The sequence below is a fragment of the Podarcis bocagei genome (genome assembly GCF_964188305.1).
Source record: "Podarcis bocagei genome assembly, chromosome: 1".
In the NCBI taxonomy this organism is placed as follows: Eukaryota; Metazoa; Chordata; class Lepidosauria; order Squamata; family Lacertidae; genus Podarcis; species Podarcis bocagei.
The window spans coordinates 92101225-92126038 of record NC_138125.1 but is presented as its reverse complement, the minus strand read 5'-3'; the positions used below and the strand labels follow the sequence as shown (position 1 = coordinate 92126038).

General features: G+C 43.0%; 1 protein-coding gene across 3 annotated transcripts in view; it reads left to right on the top strand.

The window, feature by feature from the left end:
• Positions 1-24814, top strand: part of CNTNAP5 (contactin associated protein family member 5) — a 326754-nt gene that overhangs the window by 67400 nt on the left and 234540 nt on the right. For 2 of the 3 annotated variants that reach the window (XR_014008811.1, XM_081196913.1), the window contains exon 2: positions 12055-12165. The exons of the other annotated variant lie outside the window; for it this stretch is intronic. Coding sequence is in view for 1 of the 2 variants with exons in the window: in XM_081196913.1 (XP_081053039.1) it covers positions 12055-12165 (111 nt within the window). In the remaining variant the exon portion in view is untranslated. The remainder of the gene's footprint in view (positions 1-12054; positions 12166-24814) is intronic. 3 annotated transcript variants of the gene reach the window in all.

The following is a 24814-nucleotide window of genomic DNA, read 5'->3' as shown; positions in this document are numbered from 1 at the left end:
CATAAATTCTGCAGTAAAAGTGTGCAATCCTGAAAGCAGAAACCTACTCAAATCTTGCAGTTCTAACAAGCTATAAAAATCAGGAGAATTGGCAAGGATTTAGTAAGTATACATAGACTAAAACTGCAATGCTGTGAGGGTACTTGAAGGCAAGTGAATACTGGGTTTACTCCTAAGTAAAAAATAATAGGACTGCTATTACTGGGTTTACTCCTAAGTAAAAAAAAATAATAGGATTTCGTTGCAACTTCTTCATATTCTGGTTACTTAGTATGAGTTCTTGATTTCTCCCTTTTCCATTGTTTGTAACTGAAATTAGAATTAAGGAGGAAGGAGAAAAACATAAAACATTGGAGGGAAATAGAAGAACTGAATACACAAAATATGGGATAAAGGTGGCATTGAAAATTAGACTTGGTAAAGATTGTCCTATCTGCAACTACCAGAAGTTCTTCCAAAGCCGCTTCTGCTTTGAGGTCATGAAAATTGTGTGTGTGTGTATTTCTCCATTTATGTACCTTTGTGGGGATGCCGTGGGTGGGGGGAGCAACCTTCAACTTTTGCCATTTCAATTTTGTTTGCAAAGTCTACCCAGTTTTCTTCTTCACACCAGTGCAGATTCCTAGATTGCATACACACCACACATTGAAAGCTGATGACTTCCCCCCAACAAGCCAAGGAATTGTAGCTTACCTCTCACAGAACTACAATTTTCAGCACCCTTTCCAGGAAGTCTGGTGGTTTGGTGGTTACAGTGTTGGACTTGGATGTGGGAAACCAGGGTTTAAGTCCCTACTCAGCCATGAAGCTCACTGGGTGATGTTAGGTCTGCCACTGCCTCTCAGCTTAACCTGTCCCACAGGGCTGTTGTGTGGATTAATTGAGTAGGGGGAGAACCATGTGTGCAAACTTGAGCTCCTTGGGAGGAAAAGTGGGGTATAAATGTGACAGATAAATAAATAATATTTGCAGCTCTAGAGTTCCCATTTAGTTGAACTATGAAAATAGGCTGTGTAAACTATATATGGATTCACTTCAAAGCAAGATCATGCACTAGTCTGAGAATTAGAATTGTAAGTAGTGGGACTGACGACAAAATGTTGCTTTGTGGAATGCTCCTCTTCAGGGTTCCAACCAGCTGTATCCTCTTCCAGGATTAGGGAAGGGGTAGAAATTTGATTCAATACACATGTAAAGCCAAAGCTATCATATTGGCATTTTCCCCAAACAGTATGTGAACCAAATCACAGCTATCCTTCAGCACTTAAATTAGTTTTGTAAGTAATGCATGTTTACAGAAATGCATATATTAGGGCAAAGTGTGCATAAAAATTAACAAATTACTGAGAATAACATGCAACATTTAAAAATTAATCAGAAGTGCAAGTAAAAATGTGCTTATTGAGGGAAATTTGCACTAAATTTCTTAAGAATTTTCATGAGGAGCTTTTTAAAAAAATAAATAAATCACAAATGGCTGCAGAAATGTGGAAAGCTGAATTTGAGAGTGCAGCTAACTCATGTTGCTAGTGAAAGCCTGTGCAAAGACTTCCACTAGTGTAATGGGACTTCCTCCTCTCCTCCCCGCACAGTGCTCCTTGTAATTAGCTCTAGTGGGGGGAGGAAGTTGTGAGAATGCCCAGTACAGCAAACGGTGGAAGGGAGGGGAGGTCTTTCCATCTCACAAGCTGACAATCTTGCACTAATGGAGCAAACATCACAGCACTACATTTAATTCCTTCCACAGATTGGGAAAGTGAAAAACTGTGAGAACTTCAATTGTCTTTTTTTTTTTTTATAATATTTTTATTGGGTTTTCACATTTTATATAAACACAAACAACACACCAAAACAAACATAAAAAACAACGAACATGAATAGTTCCCGAAAATCTTATTTTCTAACCCTAGTCCTTGACTTCCCCCCACCCCCTCCCCTGCATCCCTATTCCCAAACTTATGTCAGCAAGTTGGCATTTCTTCCATCTTAATATTAGTCCTTTTATAAAAAACAAAAATAAATTTTCCCTAAGTTGGACCCCAATTCTCTTCCCTCGATTTCTCATTTTTTCTTACATAATTTTCTTAATACTAAACCCCCTGGTCTTGAGTGTTGTTTAAATTTGATTCTTCCCTCCCTCCCCTCCCCGCTTTGCGTCCTTTCCCGAGACATGTCCAAATTAACAGTTTTTAGCCTGGATTCCGGATATCCGAGGCTCTCAATTCTCTTTTAGTCCCTCTCCGCCGGTTTTGTTGGTAGTCCTTTTTGTCTATCATCGAGTCTCGAAAGATTTCCTTAACAATCAATCCAATCAGTCCATAGTCTCTTCCCATATTTAAAGGCAACTGCTGAGGAATTTCCACAAGGCCTAAGTCTTGCTGATAGTCAAAATCAAAGTCTATGTGGAGGCCCCAATTGTACTTCTTTATTTCGAGCTCCTGAATTCCATAAAGTCCCAGGGCCTCCACTTTCATCTTCTGTATCTTTCGTAGGCTTAGAGTGGATTTAATCCAATAGTCTCCTTGCTTGTGTTCTCCAGATGTCGGCTTCTGGTTAGTACTTTCCCAGATAACTTGTTCTCTTTCTTGTTTTGTCTTCTCCTCTTCTTTGTTTATTGTTTCAAATTCAGCTGTGGGTTCTTTCTCACTCAGGCCCTCATTACTTTCAGCAGAACTACTTGTTTCCAAATCCAAGGTCGTCAATTGTTTACTCATAGCTGTAGTCTGCTCCTGTAGGGTTCCCACCAATGAGAACATTCTTTTGATTTCTCTCAGTATCTTTCCACCCACAGCCATTGTAATTCCACAGAATTCCCCCTAGAGGGAATCTGGTTACTGAGTAACCTTTTCTCCAACAATCCTCTGTCCTATTATTGTTTCTTTGTTTCTCAAAATTTTAGTTCAATTGTAACTCCTTTTAATCCGGAGAGGTCTTAAACAGCAATTTTTTTCACTATTAATAGTCCATTTGACAGCTTTTGACAGCTGTCAAATTCTGCTCCTCTATACAGGCTCCAAAGCAGGTCGCTCCCGGGCCCGGGAGGGAGGGTTGTTTACCACAAAACAAAGACTCTTCCAACACTCCACTCTCCTGCTCAAATTTACCTTTCTAAATCTTGGAAGTTACTGTCTTTTTAAAACTCACCCTTTACAGGGTAGGCACTCCAGCTTAGTTCTTATTTCGTTGCTCTGGATCGTCTGCAAGGGGGGGTGTGGGGACTTCCTTTTAGCACACCCCCCCGGTCGTCTCAAATTCAAAAGGTAAAAGTTTTAAAGTTCAGCTCTAAATTACTCACGGGTTCTTTTTTCAGTCCGAATTTCAAGGAAGGAAGTCAGCGCTCTCCAGTTATGGCTCGCGGCTTCGCTCAGCGGCGGTAGCGGTCGACTCTCAGTGCCACGCCGTCCCCTGTATCCCCTCCGTAGCCTTTAAAAAGGCTCATTGCGAATCAGGGGGGGCGCTTAAGGCACCCGCCGAGTCTTCAGTCCGCAGGCTTCCGCGCCTGCGGTTTTTAAGGGTCCCCGTGTCGCCGGCACGGCAAAGACCCATCCACCGCTGAGCCGATTCCCTCCGGAGCTCGGAGGGAATCCGCCATTTCCCGATCGCGCCAACCCGGAAGTCCCCGAGAACTTCAATTGTCAGGTCCTCCCATTTCAATCACCCTCCTACCTAGTTTTCTGTTCTCCTCCTCCAACAGACATCCAGCATACCCTTGCCCAATGAGCCATCCTACTCTCAAGTAGAACCCTGGTAGAGACACATGCCCGACTGGCATGTTCTCTCCTTCCTGGTCGATCGTTCAGGAGCTTCAAAAGCTTTCTTCTGCCTGAACATCACAGCAACTGATACCTTGGAGACATCAGCTCACTTAGGGATCCGCAGAGTTTTCGCAGTCCGCGTAACAGAACTCAGTAGCTCAGTATTTGGCTAATCTACTTTTATTTACATATAAAACACTCTGAGCACTCTGACTTAGCTCCTTCCTCTTTCTCATCAGACAGCAAAGAGAAAGAACAACAGTCCCACTTCACGGAACACAGTAACACAAACATCCTGTCTCTGTCACTTCCCACTCTGTGGAATGAAAACATACACCGCCATGTGATAGACAACAATCTCATGACTGCAATCATGGAGCAGGAATCTTAAAAGCTCAGTCTTCATTGAGTCTGGGTTTTTTTTGAGGTGTGTGTGTGTCCAATTTAGGGCTACTAGGTTGTTTTTACTATTTTGTGCTTCTACATAGCTTGGGGTGCCTGCTCGTGCCTCCCTCTTGTGCATGGATGGCACCTTGGACTCCACAAGGATCCACACTAAGAAGATGAGTGCACTATTAGTATATATAAAAGATTCCAGGCAGTTGTAACAGCCATGAAATTCATGTTTGTGCTAATCAAATATACTATTGATTTTTGTCTAAAGTGAAATCTGAGGCATGTTTAAAAATCCTGTTAGACAAAATAAAATGTGTGAGACTTTGGAGGGAAGTTAAAGTGGTTGCAATAAGATTAGTAAAATGTCTCAAAGATGTGTGGAGTCATACATCTCTAGCTGTTATTTAAATATCACTCACAATAAATGAGGACTTAAATGCTCTTCAGTGCATGAGAATTACTTCATGCAATCATCCTAGTTTGTATAAAAATGAAGCCTTACTTGGAATATTTATTCCAACTCCCATTTATAATCTGTAGTTCCTACATGCTTCCCCCCTTTTTCTTTCATAAGTTTCAAACCATCATCTCCAGTCTGCGAGTGAATATATCCATCTCCTGATTTATCAATCCCTCATCCTGAGTGATGATCCATTATCTGACTATTATGCCTGATGCGAAGAACACTTCATCAATAAAAATAAGGCAAGCTTTTTAATTAGAGTTTTTACTTTATTTTTTAGCTCTGCCAGGCTTGCTCATACATATGGATTGCACTACTTGTGCATAATAAGAAAGCACAGACAAAAGAAGAGTATATGAGATGCTGTAGAAATAAGTGGGTCAGCCGAGTTACATTCATACGTCAAAGTCTAAACGATATGAAGCTAATTCATACCAAGTTAGCTCAATGTTGTCTCAATGTTGTTCAGGACACATAAAGGAAGTACTTTTTAATGTAGTGCATAGATAACTGTGGAACTTGCTCCCATAGGAGGCACCAATGGTCACCAACTTAGATGGCTTTAAAAGAGCATTAGATAAGTTCATGGAAGAGAGGCCTATTGATCGCTACTGGCCATGATGGCTAAGCTCTGCCTCCGCAGCGGGTGGCACAAATGTGTCTGAATACCAGTTGCGCACCAAGACCCCATAACCACAAAATTCCCTAGGGAGTGAAATAACCAGACAAGACAACAGCATATAGATTTATGGGTTCAAATAAGCCACAACTTTGTGTGACCTAGTACCTCAGGTTACACACACCTCGGGTTACAAACACTTTGGGTTACAGAACTCCACTAACCCAGAAGTAGTACCTCGGGTTAACAACTTTACCTCAGAATGAGAACAGAAATCACACACCGGCAGCATGATGGCAGCAGGAGGCCCCATTAGCTAAAGTGGTACCTGTTGATGGATCTCAACCATAACTCCTGCTACCAGCTGCCAAATCAGTGAATTCCAGGACAACGAACAGGAACAAAACTTGCTGATAACTTGATTTTAGTTAGCTTTATTATATACGGCAGAGTAAAGCACAGCTTTGTACTAGTTACTATATACACAGACGAGATTCACACTCTTACTCCAAACTCAACACTCCAACAACAAAACTGCTGTGTCATACTGCTTATAAGGAAGAACTTAGCCAATCACCACCTGATGCTAGGCTTCCCTGTCTCCAAGCAGACTTTCTCACGTACTCTGTTTAACTTGGCTTGTTGTCAACCCACTAATTGTCTACTCCAAAAGCTGCACAAACTCAATGTCTCAACAGTACCTCAGCTTAAGAACGGTTTCAGGTTAAGAACAAACCTCTGGAATGAATTAAGTTCGTAACCAGAGGTACCACCGTTGATGAAAAAGGCTGGGGAGGAGAGACCAGGCAGGCCACAATTTAGTCCCCCTGGGAGCAAGCCCAAGAGGTGCCCATTGGCCAGTTGGGCCTGCCCCACTCCCAGGGGCACCCTCACCCTAAACTTTCCAGCATTGGCCAATCACCAGCAGGCAGGCCATCCGACCCAGCCATTTGCTGGATCACGGGCGCAGCTGTGGCCTGGCCACAAGACCGTCTACCATTGAAGGTGAGCGGACTTAACAGGAAACCACAGGAGGGAACAGTGCTCTAGTGCTCAAGTGCTGCTTGATGGTTTCCCACAAACATCTGGTCGGCCACAGGATGCTGAACTAGATGGGCTATTGGCCTGATCCAGCAAACTCTTTCTATGTTCTTGCTTACACAGAGGGCTCATCCACACTTACCTTTCTAGGCAAAGCTCCTTTTCCCAACACTCCCCCCCACGTTCCCTGCAAAAAACCCACTCTCTACCACTGAATAGGAGCAAATGCAATCTTCAGAAATCCTGAATTGCTGTTTGCTGTAAAGACTGGCTTTTCCTGGAGAAAGCAGTGTGGGGAACCCCAAAACCACTCAAACACGGAGCTTTAAAATTTGGACCTGTGCCTAGATAGCACAGGACAAAAGTTAACTGTGAATGAGCCCTGACTTGCAGAAGTATCTAGGGTTGCAAACAGGAGTGTTTCCAAGCCCTGTCTGGGAATGCCAGAGATTGAATTTTGGACCCTTTGCATGTAAAGCCTGTGCCTTGCCACTAAGACATGGCCATTCCCATCAGTAGAAGCCATTGCAAAGAAAGTTAACTAGTTAATAACTGAAGGTTTATTGCATTGCAGCAGGAGGAACAGAATGCTGTTTATCAGTAAGTGCCTCCTGTTTGATTGCTCTACAAAGAGTACTAGGTCAGTTTCCAGCTGCAATGTATTATTTCTCTTGCTAGTAAATTCAAATCGCTGGTAGCGAAGGTAGGAAACCATTGATGCTAAAAGTGGGAGTTATCACACTCCTAAGTAATGTCGAAAGCATTGTAGAAAAATGCAACATTTATGTCTTTAAAACAAAGTGGGGCATTAAGCATGCAATGCTAAGAGGGATTTTATCTCACCTAAAATAAAATAAAAATATGAATCTTGCCTACTATATGGAAACAATTTACAGTTTCAATCAAAGCTATGCATGCCGCATGATCACAACATTATGTGCAAAATTTACTAGGATTTTAACAATGAATAAAATGATACGTTGGAAGCCAGAATCCAGAAGAGTCAATAATGAAAGCCAGCTAGCTGCACTGTCTGTTTCTTCATCCATAGTGGCATCAATTTCCTTTATTTTTGCAGATTATATGGTGTTTGCTTCTGCTTCTCTTGGTTGTGATTGGTTCAGCACCCCTTTTCATTAGTTAGTTGTCAATATACATCTGACTTAAAAGGGAAACACTTTCTATCTAGGATTTTGAAGATTCTCTCATTAGAAATGAATCAGTTTATTATTTGAGCCATGTTCCATATTTACTCAAGAAATTTGAAGAATAGCCTACACAGTATTAAGGAGTTGAATCTTAATAAATGACAAAGGATAGGCTTCAAAGTCATGTATAAGTTGCAAAAATCATGACTCCAGAATATTATCTGATCCCTTCAGAAGAATCATAGGATGTAAGCTCTTGATTCATGCTGGTGGGAAATTCACATACGTTCCACTGCTGAGTTTCTGGGTCCTTGACAGTGAAAGATAATTGATTTCCTAGTTCTGACTACTTCATCGTGGAGAAACCGATTGTGACAACTGAGAAGCTGTGGTGGCAACTCACCAAAATATGTATATTCTGAGAGCCAGCAAAGTGTATTAGATGACAGGCTGCACTGTGATCACCTTGGTTTGATTTTTCAATTATTGATTTATTACATTTCATTTCCTACCTTTCCTCCAATAAGATAAAAGCAACACACATGGTTCACCCCCTCCTCATTTTAGCCTCATAACAACCCTGTGAGGTAGGGTGGGCTAAAAGAAAATGACTGGTCAAAGATAATCCAGTGAATTTCATGGCAATGTTAGGATTTGAATCTGGGTTTTTCAAGTCCTAGCCCAACATTCTAACTGCTACCCAACTCTCTGCTTTGCTATGAATTCCTGAGGAGTACTGAAGCTGGTGTCTCTGTCTCTGCTGAACCCCTCCTTGAAATATAATACTGACCCACTTTCTAGCATTTTTGTAAAGATTACTGAGATAATGATTGTATTTAATGAATTTACAAGAACCTGGGATTCTCTTCTATTGCCCAAACAATGGAGTATTGAGGGTAGCTTTTTCAACATCCAGGTGGTGAGCATTACAGCTGTGCTTTGTCTTTGTAACGTATGTGTTTGGAAGAAAGAGTCGTAGCTTTGATGCTTGTGATTTTTTCCCCCCAGTCCCCACAGACTGATGCTCTGTAAAGACACATACACCAGATATCCGCTCTAACGTTTTGTTGTGAGGTCCATTCGAAGCTGAATATTTGCATTCTAAGCTGAATATTTCATAACTCATTCCCCTCAGGAATATGCCACTTTCTTTGAGATTAAGGATGTGCAGCACTTACTTCCTTGTGCTAGTGCTTAGGTAATCATAAATTTTAACAATCCCAGCATGTTTCTTTTCCCTAGAATAAACCTTTAAGTGAAACCATTTTGACTATTCACTGGTATTAAGTCCTTTCTTCTTATGCTTGAGTATGCTATTTGTGCAACATATGTATGTAAAGTCATGTAAGACCAATGCATGAACATGGGTCAAAAAAACACTTTATGTGGGGATGCCCTATCTGCAACTAGTGTAGAATGCAGTGACCAGATTGCTTACAGAAGCAGGGTAGTGGCAACATGTTACTTCTTTGTTGAGAGAACTGCACTCCTTGCTGATTTGAGGTAGACCCTTTTCCAGATTCTTGTGTTGATCCACAAAGCCCAAAGCAACTTGGGCCCAAAGTATTTCAATGACTTTTTGATTTCTCATGCTTCACCTCACCCACTGAGATGGGGCACTTCTGGTTCCCCTAATTTCCCTCAAGTTCAGTCAGCTTTCACCAGGAACTGAACCTTGAGTGTGGCAGGCCCTGCGCTGTGGAACTCCTTGCCAAAAGAAGTCAGCTAGCAGTCACCCCTGCTTTCTTTGCAGAACTGTACTTTTGAAACAGTCCTTTGGAACTTTTTGCTATCCAGTTTTATTGAGATGGTATTGATGTTCTTGTACTATTAGGGGCTGCACATCATCTCACACCGCTTGCCAACCCTCCCTCCCTCCTCCATCAAATTCTCCCCACCCCCACTCCTTTTCAACTCCCACTCTCCTCATACTAACAGGGGTGGGAGGCAGCAGAAGCAGCAAATCCCTAAGCTGGCCAGGGATGTGGAATTTGATCACTAGTGGTTCTAACTGGTCTGAGGTTCTGGATCCTGAGGCATGGGCCCCCAAGCTGGCCGGCAGAGGTTGGGGTTTGGTGCAGCCTATTTTGGTTATCCCATGGTTTGTCTGGGCTGCCTATCCACTGCCCCTTAATACACTGTTGTTCACAGCACCACTTGTCTGTGGCTAAGAGAACTGCAGTGTGATGACATAGTTACATTTTTATTATAGATATAGAGGGATGTATTATGCTTTCATGTTGTAGCGCACCTTGTTAAATTTTCTGTGAAAATGTGATTTATAAATATTTAAATAAATAAAATCAAAACAAGTATTTATTAGATGCTGGGAGTGTACCAGTTTAGCAAATGAAGTTGAAAGTATTTATTTTTTTTAAAAACAACCCCAAAAAACCCCAAAAGAGGTGGGCTGATATTTTGTTAGCAAGGGACCAGCACCAGCAGAAGGAGACATTTCCAAAATGTTCAAAGGAGAAGACTTACTAGGCAGTGAAGACTCTATTTATGCTGAGCACCAGTTTTACAGGCTTGTCAGTGTGCAGAGCACCATCTTGGAGGGGGTGAGGACAATGCTGAATAAGTTGTAATAGTAAAAGCTGCTGTATTCCTTGAAACATATGCTGTGGTTATAAATGTTAGAACTGCAAGTGAATTCAAATTTTTCAAGTAAGATAAAGCATGCCACTTTTGAGCATCTGACATCTTTGTAAATTCTGGAACTAGCTTCTGGCATAATTGTTGTGAAAACCCATGCAAAGGGCTCATTTTGTAAGAACCACAGTAAGGGAAAGCTACTGTTGATTCACTGCCTTGAACCAACCCCATTTCTCCTGCTTGAAGTGTCCTGGTTTTGCCAGGTTACTCGTAGATGTGTGTGCAAAGGTCCAGCATTTATAATCTATTTATGGATTAATGGTCTTCAGAGAGATGGATTACCTTTTGGAAGATTGCTCAGCACAACTCAGGAGATCTATCCCTGAAAAAGCACACCCAGTTACTCTGTTTTACATTTTAATTTAAAATATGCAGTGAATTAATGTTATTGTGAGAGCCTGAAGCTTTCCATTCCTTGACTCTCCTAACCTTAATGTAGCATTAACACATTTTAAAATGTATTTAGCCATATTTATAAGAGCTGGAAGATGCTTGTGAAGTCTGAGATTTTGCTAACCTGCAGGATTTCCCCACTAATTATATACTCAAGTTTCCCTCCAAGGGAGATTCAGTGAATATCTGTGGGTTTATGCTTGAGTGAAATTCACGGCTGCATATACTAACTAGGACAGTAGGCATGCAGTAGAATAGGAAATGAGCAAAGCATTTTTATTTTTTTGTCACTAGCTTCATTTGCATTTTGGGTTCAAATGTATATGGAAATCTGTGGCTCAGTGATGAGGATGTTTTTAGACCAAATTATCCAATATTCTCATTTATTATCTTATAGGAGCAATAGAAATTTCATGGTTTAAGTCAATCACTAAGAAAAAACTCCCACACAACATGACTAACATTCTAAAATGCATACTCTCTACAAAATAAAATTGAATTATTTGGTTCTTGATGCATATTTGGGCCTCACATACTGTGGAGAAGACCTGTACAACTTGTGGCATACACTAATTAAGTCTGAAAGAGTTTCTCTCTTTGCCATCTTAAAACAAGGGCTTAGCACTGGGCTCGTCCTGAGAAAGAGTTTTGCCCAACTCAGAATCTTGCATATGAACTATGAAGACTGGTTGGAGGCCTAATAAAAACATTATTTTACTGTGAATTCTGTCCTCTTCTTTACCCGTCCTTACTTATGCAGTAAGGCAGCTGTCTGTAGACGCTTCAGCAGATGTGCTTCTGGAGAGGTTGTGAGTGCTGGAACAGGACTTGCAGAAAGCTCCATCCACTTGGAAAGGCATGCCACGCTATTTGGCATAGTATACTCATCCTGGTTGCACAAAGTGGTGTCCAGCCTTCCAGACATAGCATTGTGGATACAGTGTTTTGAATTGAAACCACTTGCTAAAATGGAGCCTTTTCCCTCCATTCTAACAAGCCACTCCAACAAAAAACTGCTGTGTGCTGATGGAGTAAGCCTCTTTGAAGGCACACTCCTATCTCCAATTTGCTGATTGGCACTGGGACTGCATCTTCAAAGAATGCTGCTGTAGGTTCTCTTCAGTTGAACTTCGGCAGATGTCAATCACCCGATGTCATTATGACTGCCAAAGTTAACCTGTCGAAGTTAACCTGTGGAGGGTGGGAGATGGAGCGATCCAGCCCACTGGCTAGATCCAATGCCTTACCCCTGATACAACCTTCTGGAATAATTCCAAGCATCCAGGTTTGTACCAAGGGTGTGGGGAGTGTAGATACAGCCCATCACTGGCTTTCATAAGCTACCACAAGAACTGTTGAAAGCTCATGTGAACAACATAAAATATAAATGCAGCCTCTTTATGCTCTTATTCACAAATGTGTCATCAACAGCATCGTCTCTTCTAGGGGCAGCTCATTAATGGTGACCAGACAACTTTGCAAGGGAAAGAAAGAAAGAGACTGAAAGTGGGAGGGAAACCCTGATAGGCTAAAGGTGCACTACTTTTATATTTGATGCCTGCTATACTTTCTCTTGTTCTGTAGATAATTGTGAGGAGCCACTGGTATTCTCGTTACCTGCGACATCCTTTGACAGCTCCTCTGAGCTCTCCAGCAGTCACAGCCCCATCTTTGCAAAGCTCATCAGACGGGATGGTAAGATCACTGACAGTCGTAATATTGCTGTGATGCATAATTCATTGGAGCTGCTCTGTGTAGAGCCTTCAGTCAGCCTGCGCAGAAGCCTCCCTTAATATCCCACAGGTAGCACGACTTCAAGGCAACTTAGGAAATTACAGTGGGAAGTGGCAGACACTCCTGCATGGAAGTGATCTGAACTCCTTTGCACTTCTTTGGAGGAAACCATAGCATTTAGCAATTATAGGAGAAGTCTGCTCCCTTTTAGCATTCAGTTGCATACAAGTGGGAGAAAAGGATAATCTGGGATTTCTAGAGCCTGGCCTAACATTCCCTCTGTGGGTTTTCTTCCCACACTGCCCCAGGTCAGCAACACAGGCACTTCCCTCCTGGGAGCTTAGCTAATGCTAGCAAGGAAGAGCCAAGTCTCAAACTTGTCCCACATGATTTAAGACCTGACATTGGTGAAGGAGTGCTAGAGACAGAGTAATATGAGAAAGAGATGTATTGCCTCAGCTCTGATGCGACCGAAGCAACCTTAAGGATTCAGTCCACATTTCTAGGTGGCTGTGTAAAAGAACAACCTCAAAGCCATAGGGGTATTCCTGTTCATTTTTATTTTGAACTCCTCCAAAGTCATTTCTTTATTGGCCCTTTGCCTGGTGGAACTAAGCACCTTTGGCTTCTATATAACATTGCCATTAAATGCATGCTAAATATTAAAAATAAGAGCCGATTTTCAGGGCTTCAACATACAGCCAAAGATTGCAGCAGGTTGGCTGCAGACTATCTAGAGGCATTATGCCTGGATGAACACAGAGGAACTATTTGATGGAGCCTGGATATTGGAGTGACAACCAAAGCTCTAGGGAAATGAATTGAGTTGTGGTTCTGTGCTTATTTGATGGGGAAAGGGCCATCTTCTCTCAGCCAGTATCAGCTGAGAGTAATCCAACATTGGATTGCTCCAAGTCTGATTTCATGCTCTGCATTCACTTACCAGCTGGCAAACATGTCAAAATAGTGATCCAGAGTATGGAGTGGCCACCCACACCTGCTCACACAGTTGCCATCCATGTTTTCTCTGTGCTTAGTGAGTTTGCAAAGCCCATGTTGTGACAAACTACAGCTAATTTTCTGGAACCTTAAGTTGTTTTTATTGATGCCCTAAATTATTTGGTATTTGACTTCACTGGGCCCATTAAGTAGATGCTCCCAGTAAGAGGCACACAATTTCCAGACATCACAAAATTGTTCCAAAGCTGTTGCATATTTAGCTGGAGACAGCAGGCTGTCTTTTTCTTGTACTGGAAAGAGTCTGAGTTGATTCTGAACTGTAGCTGCAATCAGCAAATTGAAAGGTGCTGTAACAAACTGAGGCAACACTGCTATCTACAGGACTGCCTCACCCATGTATACCTCCTAGGCAACTGCACTTCTCAGATGGAACACTGCTGAAGGTACCACATGCCCCAGAGGCATGCTTAGTTTGTACTAGAAACCGGGTTTTCAGTTTTGCGGCTCCAGGCCTCTGGAATCAATTACTAACCCAAATGAAACACGCACATGGCATAATTGCATTTAGGTGCCCACTGAAGATATGTTTTGCTTAACAACATTTTCCCTGAGATGTGACCCAATCATTAACAATATATACATTATTTTTGTGTGTGGGTTTTTTAAATAACTTGTACATATTGTATATTCTTTCATGTTTATCTTGATATATAGATGCTTCAGGCTGTGATTTTTAAACTTGTTGATAACCATAACTACAAAGAAGTCAAGTCGACTAGTACTAACAGATAAAGTTTCCCATGACTGGCATTTCCCATGTAGCTTTGATCTGCGATGGTCACATGATCAAGGTTCTCACTCTGTTCCTGCTTAGCTCAGATCAAAGTGGCTGGGAAGGCAAATTGCTCTTGGTTGTATTGTATGTTTCTGTGCTATTTTATGTGGGAAGTGGGTGGCGCTGTGGGTTAAACCACAGAGCCTAGGACTTGCCGATCAGAAGGTTGGCGGTTTGAATCCCCGCAACGGAGTGAGCTCCCGTTGCTCGGTCCCTGCTCCTGCCAACCTAGCAGTTCGAAAGCATGCCAGTGCAAGTAGATAAATAGGTACCTGCATTCATATGCATGCTTCATCATCAGTTCTTTTGGGTGTCTTCCATATTCAGAGGCTGCATGCCACCAAGTACTGGGAGTGGGCATCGCCTCTGTGTGGGGGTTTCAGTCCGATTAGGTCCCACACTCTTTCTATGTTTCTTATATAATATCTCTATGGTTTTTTGGATCCATAGGCTTTGCAAGAAGCAAGGCTGTTGAAAATATTACTTGTGGAACTCTGGATTTTTTTGTTTTGTTTTGTTGTTGTTGTTAATGTACAGCAGTGGAGGATTGTTTAAAAAAAAGTGTTAAAAGCCTCATTTAAGGTACTGTACTATAAAAATACCCACCTATGTTCCTCCGCTTTAACTAAACAAAACATGGAGCTCTTCAGAACATCACAGGCAGCATTCAAGACAGTGTCACATTGTTAGGCCTTTACAGGTCTCTGATAGGTTTATCAGACGATGCAAACAATCAACGGGGGGTGGGGGGGAAGACTGGTGGGAAGTTGCAAATATTTTGTTTTAAAAATGCAAGAAAGAAAACATACCACTTGACCATCTCTGAGAGGGCATTCCACAACAGTGTCCCTAGTTATTTATAATAGTGTTGTGGAACAGCTGGGCGATCACTGGAAGACACTCTAATGAAGACTGTGGATGTTAAGGAGGGTGAAGGGCTCTGAGACCTCTGGTGCCTCCTCAGTTCTCACACCATCTGTCAGATGTTTAACCAATGGATTCATGACGGAGCTTGCATCATGGGAATAAGGTTGCCTTGCTAAAGCCAGCCAGCAGTGGATTCCTATGCCAGCAGTTGAAAGCTTGGAGGGCAGAAGACTCACACTGCCCTCCTTTCACCCTTGTCTGTAACTGTTGGGACAGACCAGTTCTATCACTGACTCACCTCCATGGTTGTAGGCAAAGTCGCACAACATAGTGCAATGATTTGGAGCAAAAATGGTCAAGTTCCAAGCGGAAGATTTCATTCTGAGGTGGTCAACTTTCTAGAGACATGTCCTGCTCAGCACTACAAACATGAATTATAATGTCAAATTTCTGGATACCTATAGCCATTTAGCAGCAGCCCATAGTAAAACAGGGAAGTATTTAAGTAGACTGGTGTGTGGGTGTGTGTGGGTGTGTGGATATTCATAAAGATAAATCAAGTCTGACCTACTTTTGGATTAACAGAAAGTTTATTAGCCAAATTTGCACTGCCCCACACAATACAATATCAGCTTTTGAATAAATAATGAATGGTTGCATTTTAAGAAGTTTACAGACCTGAGTTGTTCAAGGAAAGAATAATTAATACTCAGGGGAGTCTGCCTAAACAAGCCTCATTATGCTTCTGCAAGGGGTTTTCTTGTGCAGGTGGGCCTTTAATTTTTCTTTTAAAAAATGGCATCCTTCCATGCTTATGAGGTGCAACAGGGGAGCTTCTGTGCAAGAAAACAAAAAGAAATAACAAAGTAAGAGAACAACTTAGAAGCCCAGCTCTATCTGCAGTTTCTCAGTAAATACCTTTGAATCGTTGTCTTAATTTGCAGGTGTCAAATTTGGCTCAGTGCTACTGTGTTTTATTTGACTTTTGAAGATTGGCATTTTTAAAAGTCTCATCATTTTTTTAAAAAAAATAAAAAGTATTCATAGCTGTTATTCAGAATGGGGAATTGTTGCTGCGACTTTAAAATTAAAAATTATATGTAAGATGCAAACATTGAATGAAAATGGAAATGTTTGGCTCAGATTTACTAAATATAATAGATTCAAATGAGAATAATCAGAAAATTAGGCAAGTTAACACCATTAATTTTCCAAATTTAATCATGCTTTTCTCCTCACATGCAATATTTTCATCTTCACTCTTCAGAAGACCCCGGCCTTCTCCTAGCACCCTAAATAGATGATGTAATCCTGAGGCAGGTTACCCTTGGCATATTTGGCCCAAGGCCTAATTTTCTTCAACCAAATTTTCTCTGGCGGTTCTGTCCCTTCAATCTGACTCTTCCTGTCAAGCCTCATCCCTTTTGGTGGGTGAATATTAGCCACTAAAATACACTTCAGTGGAGCCTGGAGGAAGTTTGGGCAGAGGAAGGTTGGGCCATTTAAACAGCCTGGTGTGACAGCTGGGAGAGAGATGGCATATATCTCAGGAAGATGGTTGTGGAGGAATAAGGGAATCACTAAATGGACTGTGGAACTCCATGGAGCAAGGGAAGAAGCCTGGGATGCAGAAAGGAATTCACTGTAACCCTGTGAAGACCAGGGAGATCCTTGAGCCCAGATGGATGGCTGAAAGAAGAGCCTGGGAGACATGGGGTGGGAGCATTAGGAACAGTGCATGGTGATCTTGAGGTTTCTCCTGCCTTAGCATAGCTGCCAAGTGTCTTGATTTTCTAGGGACCATCCTAGAATTATGAAAGACATCCTGGCTGCTGATTTGATCTTGGAATGTCCCTATTTCACCTGTCGGTGCCACACTGCTGAGCTTAGAAGGAAGATGAGCCACTGCTTCTCCCCAACAATGACAACTGTGGCTGCAAGGCAGCATCTCGTTGTCTCTCCATGGCTGTGTCTGTCAGCTTCCTCTCTTGGGAAGCTGATAGGAACTGCTGGAGAGTGGGAGAGGAGGAGAAGAGGCTGTGGCTGCCAAGGCCCAGGCCTGTATGACTTGCCGACTCTGAGGGGGAAGGCAGAGGGCAGGGCCAGTCATCCTGGGTGGGAAGAAAGGGAGAGCAAAGTGGTGTACAAGGAGTCTTGATTATTTTTATTTTTATAATGCTTTGTGCATCTGTGTCTAATCTTGCCACTTAATGAAATTGATTTATTTGTGTGTGTTTTACTTTTTTGTAAATCTACCAAAGAATAGAATAGAACAGAATAGAATAGAATAGAATAGAATAGAATAGAATAGAATAGAATAGAATAGAATAGAAGATTAATGGGTTTTCTCAGGACAGTGGAAGGCATGTGTGCTGTGTCCTGTTGGTATAGTGGTGGCAGCAATTGCCCTTCTTCTGACAGGAAATGCTTGGGAGGGGGTGTACAAAAGTGGGGGGTTGAGGAGGGTCAGTTGAAGGGAAGAAGTGAGAAATGTCTCTGTTTTCATCCAAGGAATGGGATAAAATAATCTCTGGCAGAATGACTGCACCCTTGGCTGAGCTCCTATTTCCATGCCACCTGCCAGTCATGGCTCAAGGCTATGTAGAGCTGCTAGTGGATCACTTTCTCTTCTGGTTCAAGTATGGTAGCTACTGGGCTTCGACAAAAGAGATGTGGCTTCTGCCTGGCCAGACATTCCATGGATGCTGTCATTTGGCCCGGTGGCAGCTGGAGCATTAGACGAGGTAGCAGCCAACCACAGACTGAAGGAGTGAGCCCTAGTGTAAGCCTTCAGCAAGTCTTGCCAAGCCAAGACTCATGGTATGAGACTTAGTGATGTTTTATTATATTTCAACCCAAGCTTGGTGAAGCTGCATGAGACTTGGAGCAATTTAGCGGCGGCAGATGCTGTTAAGTAGAGGCTGCCAGCAAGATGGCCCCTGTCTTAGTCGGCAAAAAGAATTGAGTCAACCTTGTATCCATCTCTGCTATAGTCTAATCTAATTCTTACTTGTTTGTTTGTTTGTTTGTTTTTGTTGTGGGGAGGTGTACATATTAATTTCAGAGTTGATTTCAATCTGCTCTATTATTATTTGGCATTTGGATTAGGGAAGGAGATGGAAGTAAGACTGCCAATATCATAATACTTTTCTAAAAAGATCTATGATGGGGTTACATTTGGAGCAATGTGTGCTCAGTGATCCATGTTAGAAATGGTGTCCTGTGTTGTGGTCCTATGCCAGATACCATAGGGAAAGTGGCAAGGTTGCTGGGTGAGAAACTTGCTCCAGCAAAGGCTGGGAGCAGACTTAAGCCTTTTATGCCTCTTTTATGCATACCTTCTCTAGGCTTCAGCCAGTTGAGAGGACTTTGGAGCCTTATAGGGCAAATCCTCTGGCCTGAAGATAGCCTTTCTCCAATATCCTCCCCGAGACTGCTGATATGAAAATGGGAGGCATTTCTTTGGGTGCCAAGCAGAAATCCTCATGTTCACCTTGAATTTTGCTTTGGGTAGAATTTGGCAGAATTTGTACTTGAGTCAAAAGAGATGTGTTACACTGCAGTCAGCACAATGGTTTCCAGAATTATCGCTGCTGCATTTGTCAGAGGTGAGAGAATTGCAATAGAAGTTTATTACGTCTATAGAGGAAGAGTGGGTTCTAATTCAACAGAACCTTTAAATAAAGGGGAATTCATTCATGCATATTCGTGAATTAAAGCAAACATTGTTCTACTTCCCGTTTCTCAAATGCAACTGAGACATATGCATTCCCACATGCCCCAGCTAGTCAATCACACTGAGTTCTTCTTAAATTGTCATACAACAAATTTTATTCATTTTTTGTGTGTGATCTGTACCTTTGTCTTACATAGTTTGTTCTTGTTTAAGCTGAAAAAAGTTGAAAAACGTCTCTTTCTCTTGGCCTATCTTGTACTACATGTTGTTGCCTTGGAGAATATAAGGTCACACGTAATATCGCATATTTGGCTCACAGCTCAAATAAAAGACATTTTCCTTTCCATCACCTATCCCAGCCTGTAGTGAAAAAGAAGCACACTTGTTGAGTGGAATTTAATTCTTCTTTGTGACGATATACCGTACATCTTTCCCAGGAATGTCAGTGGATTATGGACAAATGGAAGGGTGGACGGACAAGACCCCAAATGGCCTTGTTTTTTAAACTGTTGAATTAGAAAGAAACACCATTCACTACCCTATTCTTTCAATTTTATTATGAATGCTGGGAGAGTGTGGATATTTCTGACAGCAGTGGTGGGAAATCTAAACAGATGCAATAAAACCACATGTTTGGCTGAGATGCTATTAATAACAGAGTACCATAATATCATTGAAATATATCTGCAATGCACTTTAGCCCTATGGCTGGGTTTTTAACCTGTTCCTATTTCATCTCTGTGCTACTGCAGATGCTGTAGCAATAAACTTTCATTTTCCTGGCCCTCAACGACTAGCATATGCTCCCTGGAGTATAGATGTCACAAGAGGATGGTAGAACAGATGGCAGGAAAGAAATCACCACATTCTAAACATGCCAAAATATGCACATACATTATTATTATTATTTCAAATGAAGAAGAAGAAAGAAAATATGAGAATGAAATAGTGAGGAGAGGTGAAGAGGAGGCTTTATTACAGATACAAACCTGTCTTCAGCTTTCTTTGCATTAATTGTGCAAAATACATGTATTGTGTTCAGCAAAATGAGAAATATCTACTTTGGCACCTTATACAACACCTCACATCCAGGCTGCTTCTGCAGAGCTGAGATTTTCTTGTAGGAGATCTGGATGGATCAAAAATGCATCTTATGACAAACCTGCGCTCCCGCCTCCATACCCAATTAATTCTGTCAAACAAAAGCTTTGTGAATTTGTGTTTGTGCCAGCTTATTGTCAGCACCTGCCCAAGGTAGCTTAGAACAAGTAAAAGCTTTGAAATAATTGACAATGCACTCATGCTTAGAAGTAAAACCCACTAAGTGCAATATGGCTTACTAGAAAGTGTATTTGGGATTGCAGCCTGAGACAATGAAACAATCCTGCTCAAAAATAGCGAACAATACTGCTTCAGTAGTCTTCCATTACATATGGATAGTATATGATGAAATTTTAGAATATTATGTTCTCAATGTGTGGTCATATTCCCCCTCCCCCTTAGAATGTAGATGACAGTAAGTAGTCTGATTTCAAAAGAGAGTAAGGAAATCACCATGTGACTAACATCTGTCAAGTCCAAGTGGGAGTGTCAAGGATGCACTGACAAAAATGTCTGCACTGAGGTGCCAGTAGCTAAAGTTGCATCCTCACTTGCCATGGCTAAAACAAGCTCATAGTCTTTGCTTGGTATTTGGTCAGGTGAAATTGATGTCGTTCTGCCAAACCTGCAATATTTGCTTTAAAGATGAGGCCTTGTGCTGTGTGTGGCTAGCAGCAGCTAGCTGGGAGCGGAAGGATGGAGCGTTTAGAGCATGGGTAGGCAAACTAAGGCTCATGGGCCGGATTTGGCCCAATCGCCTTCTCAATCCAGCCCATGGACGGTCTGGGAATCAGCGTGTTTTTACATGAGTAGAATGTGTCCATTTATTTAAAGTGCATCTCTGGGTTATTTGTGGGGCCTGACTGGTGTTTTCACATTAGGAGAATGTGTGCTTTTATTTAAAATGCATCTCTGGGTTATTTGTGGGGCATAGGAATTGGTTCATTTTCTTTTTCCAAAATATAGTCTGGCCCCCAAAAGGTCCGAGGGATGGTGGACTGGCCCCCTGCTGAAAAAGGTTGCTGACCCCTGGCTTAGAGTGTTGCTGTGTTTTAGCAGAGAAGCAGCTCCAATCATATACTCACTGGGCAACCCCCATCTCCCTCTCTTCCTTCACCCTGTGCACTTACATTGGATTAACTCAGATTAGCAATAGCCCTTGAATTACAGGAGCCTCATTTTCTGGCCTGTGACCAGGGCTGGATCTTGACACATAAAGAAGCATTTCAGTTTAAAGCATTGCAAATTTAAACAGGGAAAACAGTTAGAGAAAAACAGGACTCCACATCGCCATCAGGTGGCACAATGTTATATCGTACATTCAACACATATACAGTGGCACCTCGGGTTACAAACGCTTCAGGTTACAGACTCCGCTAACCCAGAAATAGTACCTCGGGTTAAGAACTTTGCTTCAGGATGAGAACAGAAATCATGCTCCGGTGGCGCAGCAGCAGCAGCAGGCCCCATTAGCTAAAGTGGTGCTTCAGGTTAAGAACAGTTTCAGGTCAAGAACGGAATTCCGGAACGAATTAAGTACTTAACCCGAGGTACCACTGTAAATCACTTTTTCTTTACCATGCTAGGTGTAGGTAAGGAGGGACAGATGAGATTCCTTTTCTTCCTTCTTTTCTATAGCCAACTCTGGCTCTATATCAGCCTAGTAAGCCTTGCTCAAAAGGAAGGAAGAATTGGCTTTGGGGAGAGCTGAAAAGGCTGGGAAATTGAGTGATATTCTTTGCCTTGAATTTTAATCTGAGCTGGAGAAGATGCCAGGATCCTTGTATTGCCTACCTCTCCTCTGAGAGGTGCCAGCTCCATAAGCATCTCTGTGCAGAGTCAGTGTATTCCCCTGGGAGAGTACTAGCAGTAAACCTCATCCCAGGCTAGAGTGAACAATGAGTGATATTTCAAAATAGAGGACAACTGCAATGCAGCAATTCTGGGAATGAATGCTGGGCAAAAGGTTACACATTATTAATATGCAAATTGAACATGTTAAAATAGCATTATTAATTAGAGCTATTCCAACAGGTCCTTTAACTCTGTAACACATAGAGTGCATACATATCAGATTGGTAAATGATTGCAGAGACAGAAGTAAGATGGATGGGGAGAGATGAGAGGGAGAGGGGCTAAAATGTGTGAAGAAAAAGGAAGGAGAAGAAGAAGAGGAGGAGGAGGAGGAGGAAAGTGGTAGAGTGAGTGCAGATGAGTAGCATAGCTTTCTTCCTGGATCTTCTGTCAAAGGCCTTGTGTGTCTTCTGTTAAAAGCCTTGCGTGTCCACCCCCCTCTGTGTCTGGAAAATGTGTTTCTTTGTAGGATTCTGTGTGCAGTGATAGAGCAGTTCTGGGACTCAATCTTACCTGTAAATAATGCCATCTGCTCTGTAAACCGTGCTGCCAGGTGTTTTATTTGGGGGGGGGGGCAGGGATGGAAAAGTTATAGCTAGTGCTGATCTTGTCTCACAGTCTTCATCTTGTCCGGACAAAGATGTGGGATAATCAGGATCAATCCTCTTGTGTCCTATCCCTGCACATCTCCTGCATCCTAATTTAATCAGGGCAACAATCCATCACCCATTAATTCACAATGTCAAGAGCCTGGCAATCTCATGTACCCTTCCATCCACCAAACATGAAGCACCTACCTTTTCAAAGAGAAATGTTAGCACCTCCGTCCTTTTATTTCCTTAGCAAATCATTTTTGCACAGAATATTCATTTTCTATGACTACTTAGAATCATAGAATTGTAGCACTGGAAGGGACCATTCAGGAATCTTTTGTCTGACATGCAGCTGAAGCCCACGACCCTGAGCTTAAAAGTCTCGTGCTGTACCTGCTGAGCTATCAGATACTTATATTTCATGAGTAAAAGGTAAAGGTAAAGGTACCCCTGCCCGTACGGGCCAGTCATGTCCAACTCTAGGGTTGTGCGCCCATCTCACTTAAGAGGCCGGGAGCCAGCGCTGTCCGGAGACACTTCCGGGTCACGTGGCCAGCGTGACAAAGCTGCTCTGGCGAGCCAGCACCAGCACAGCACACGGAAACGCCGTTTACCTTCCTGCTAGAAAGCGGTACCTATTTATCTACTTGCACTTTAGGGGTGCTTTCGAACTGCTAGGTGGGCAGGAGCTGGGACCGAAGATGGGAGCTCACCCCGCCGCGGGGATTCGAACTGCCGACCATGCGATCGGCAAGCCCTAGGCGCTGAGGTTTTACCCACAGCGCCACCCGCGTCATGAGTACCTGACTCCAAATTTTCTTTTCTTTTCTTTCTTTGGAACCTTTCTCATGGACATCATATTTGTACTACTCCTGTTTCTCTCTAGCTTCCTTGCTATATATTTGGTTTCATTTCTTTGCCGCCATTTTGCCTACTAGCCCCTGCTGTGGTTTGGGAACATCAGAGCATCCCTCCTCTGCCTCCTCCCCCTTCCCCATTCTTTTCATCCTTTCTCTATCTCTCCACACATACTCACACTCTCTCTGTCTGACAGAATGCCTTGGCTCACTATGACACTATATGGCTCTCTTGCTCTCTCCTTCACCCTCCTCCTATCTGAGGCAGCCCTCAGCTGAAACTAGCAAATTTCTAGGCCAGCTCTTGCCTTCCTCCCTAGCAGAAATGGGAAAGTAATACTTAGAACCAAAATAAAAGTCCCCTCAAGCACCCATTGTTTCTGAAGGGCTGTTCCTTGAACACTGAAGCAGATTTGAAACATGTATATAGATGTGGTCCTCAGATAGCATGGAACCACAAGACATTCTGCAGATGCTTAGACAATAATAATAATAATAATAAATTTTATTTATATCCCGCCCTCCCCAGCCGAAGCCGGGCTCAGGGCGGCTAACAGCAATAAAACAGTACAAAAGTACAACATAAACAACATTCTAAAATCATTCATTATAAAAATTAATTAATTCAAGCCACTGGCAACCATTGGGCCAGAGCTCTGCGAAGATTGCCGAGGGAGGGAGTCAGGCTGTGCCCTGGCCAAAGGCCTGGTGGAACAGCTCTGTCTTGCAGGCCCTGCGGAAAGATGTCAAGTCCCGCAAGGCCCTGGTCTCTTGTGACAGAGCGTTCCACCAGATCGGAGCCACAGCCGAAAAAGCCCTGGCTCTAGTTGAGGCCAGCCTAACCTCTCTGAGGCCTGGGACCTTCAAGATGTTTTTATTTGAAGACCGTAGGTTTCTCTGTGGGGCATACCAGGAGAGGCGGTCCCGTAGGTACGAGGGTCCTAGGCCATATAGGGCTTTAAAGGTTAAAACCAGCACCTTAAACCTGATCCTGTACTCCACCGGGAGCCAGTGCAGCTGGTATAGCACCGGGTGAATGTGATCTCGCAGCGAAGACCTCGTAAGGAGTCTCGCTGCAGCATTCTGCACCCGCTGGAGTTTCTGGGTCAGTCTCAAGGGCAGCCCCACGTAGAGCGAGTTACAATAATCCAGTCTGGAGGTGACCGTCGCATGGATCACAGTGGCTAGGTCAGGGCGAGAGAGGTAAGGAGCCAACTGCTTAGCTTGGCGGAGATGGAAAAATGCCGCCTTTGTTATAGCTGCAATCTGCGCCTCCATGGAAAGGGAGGTGTCGAAGATTACACCCAAACTCTTAATGGACGGTGCTGGCACTAATTGCGCCCCCGCAAGAGATGGGAGTTGCCCCCCCAATCCCATATCGCCCCGTCCCAGCCACAGGACCTCTGTCTTCGAAGGATTTAGCTTCAACCGGCTCCCACGTAACCATCCAGCCACAGCTTCCAAACATCTGGTCAGTGTGTCTGGGGCCGAGTCAGGATGGCCATCCATCAACAGATAGAGTTGGGTGTCATCGGCATACTGATGACAACCCAGCCCAAAACTCCGAACAAGCTGGGCGAGGGGGCGCATAAAGATGTTAAAAAGCATCGGGGAGAGAATTGCACCCTGAGGTACTCCACACACCAAGGAGTGGCGCGATGACAATTCCCCCCCAAGCGCCACCCTCTGTCCCCAACCAGAGAGAAACGAGCGCAGCCATTGAAGGACTGTGCCCTGGATCCCCACGTCGGCAAGGCGGTGGTCCAGAAGTTCGTGATCGACCATGTCGAAAGCTGCTGATAGATCTAGAAGAATCAGCAGCCCCGACCCGCCTCGATCCAGCTGTCTACGAAGGTCATCTGTTAGG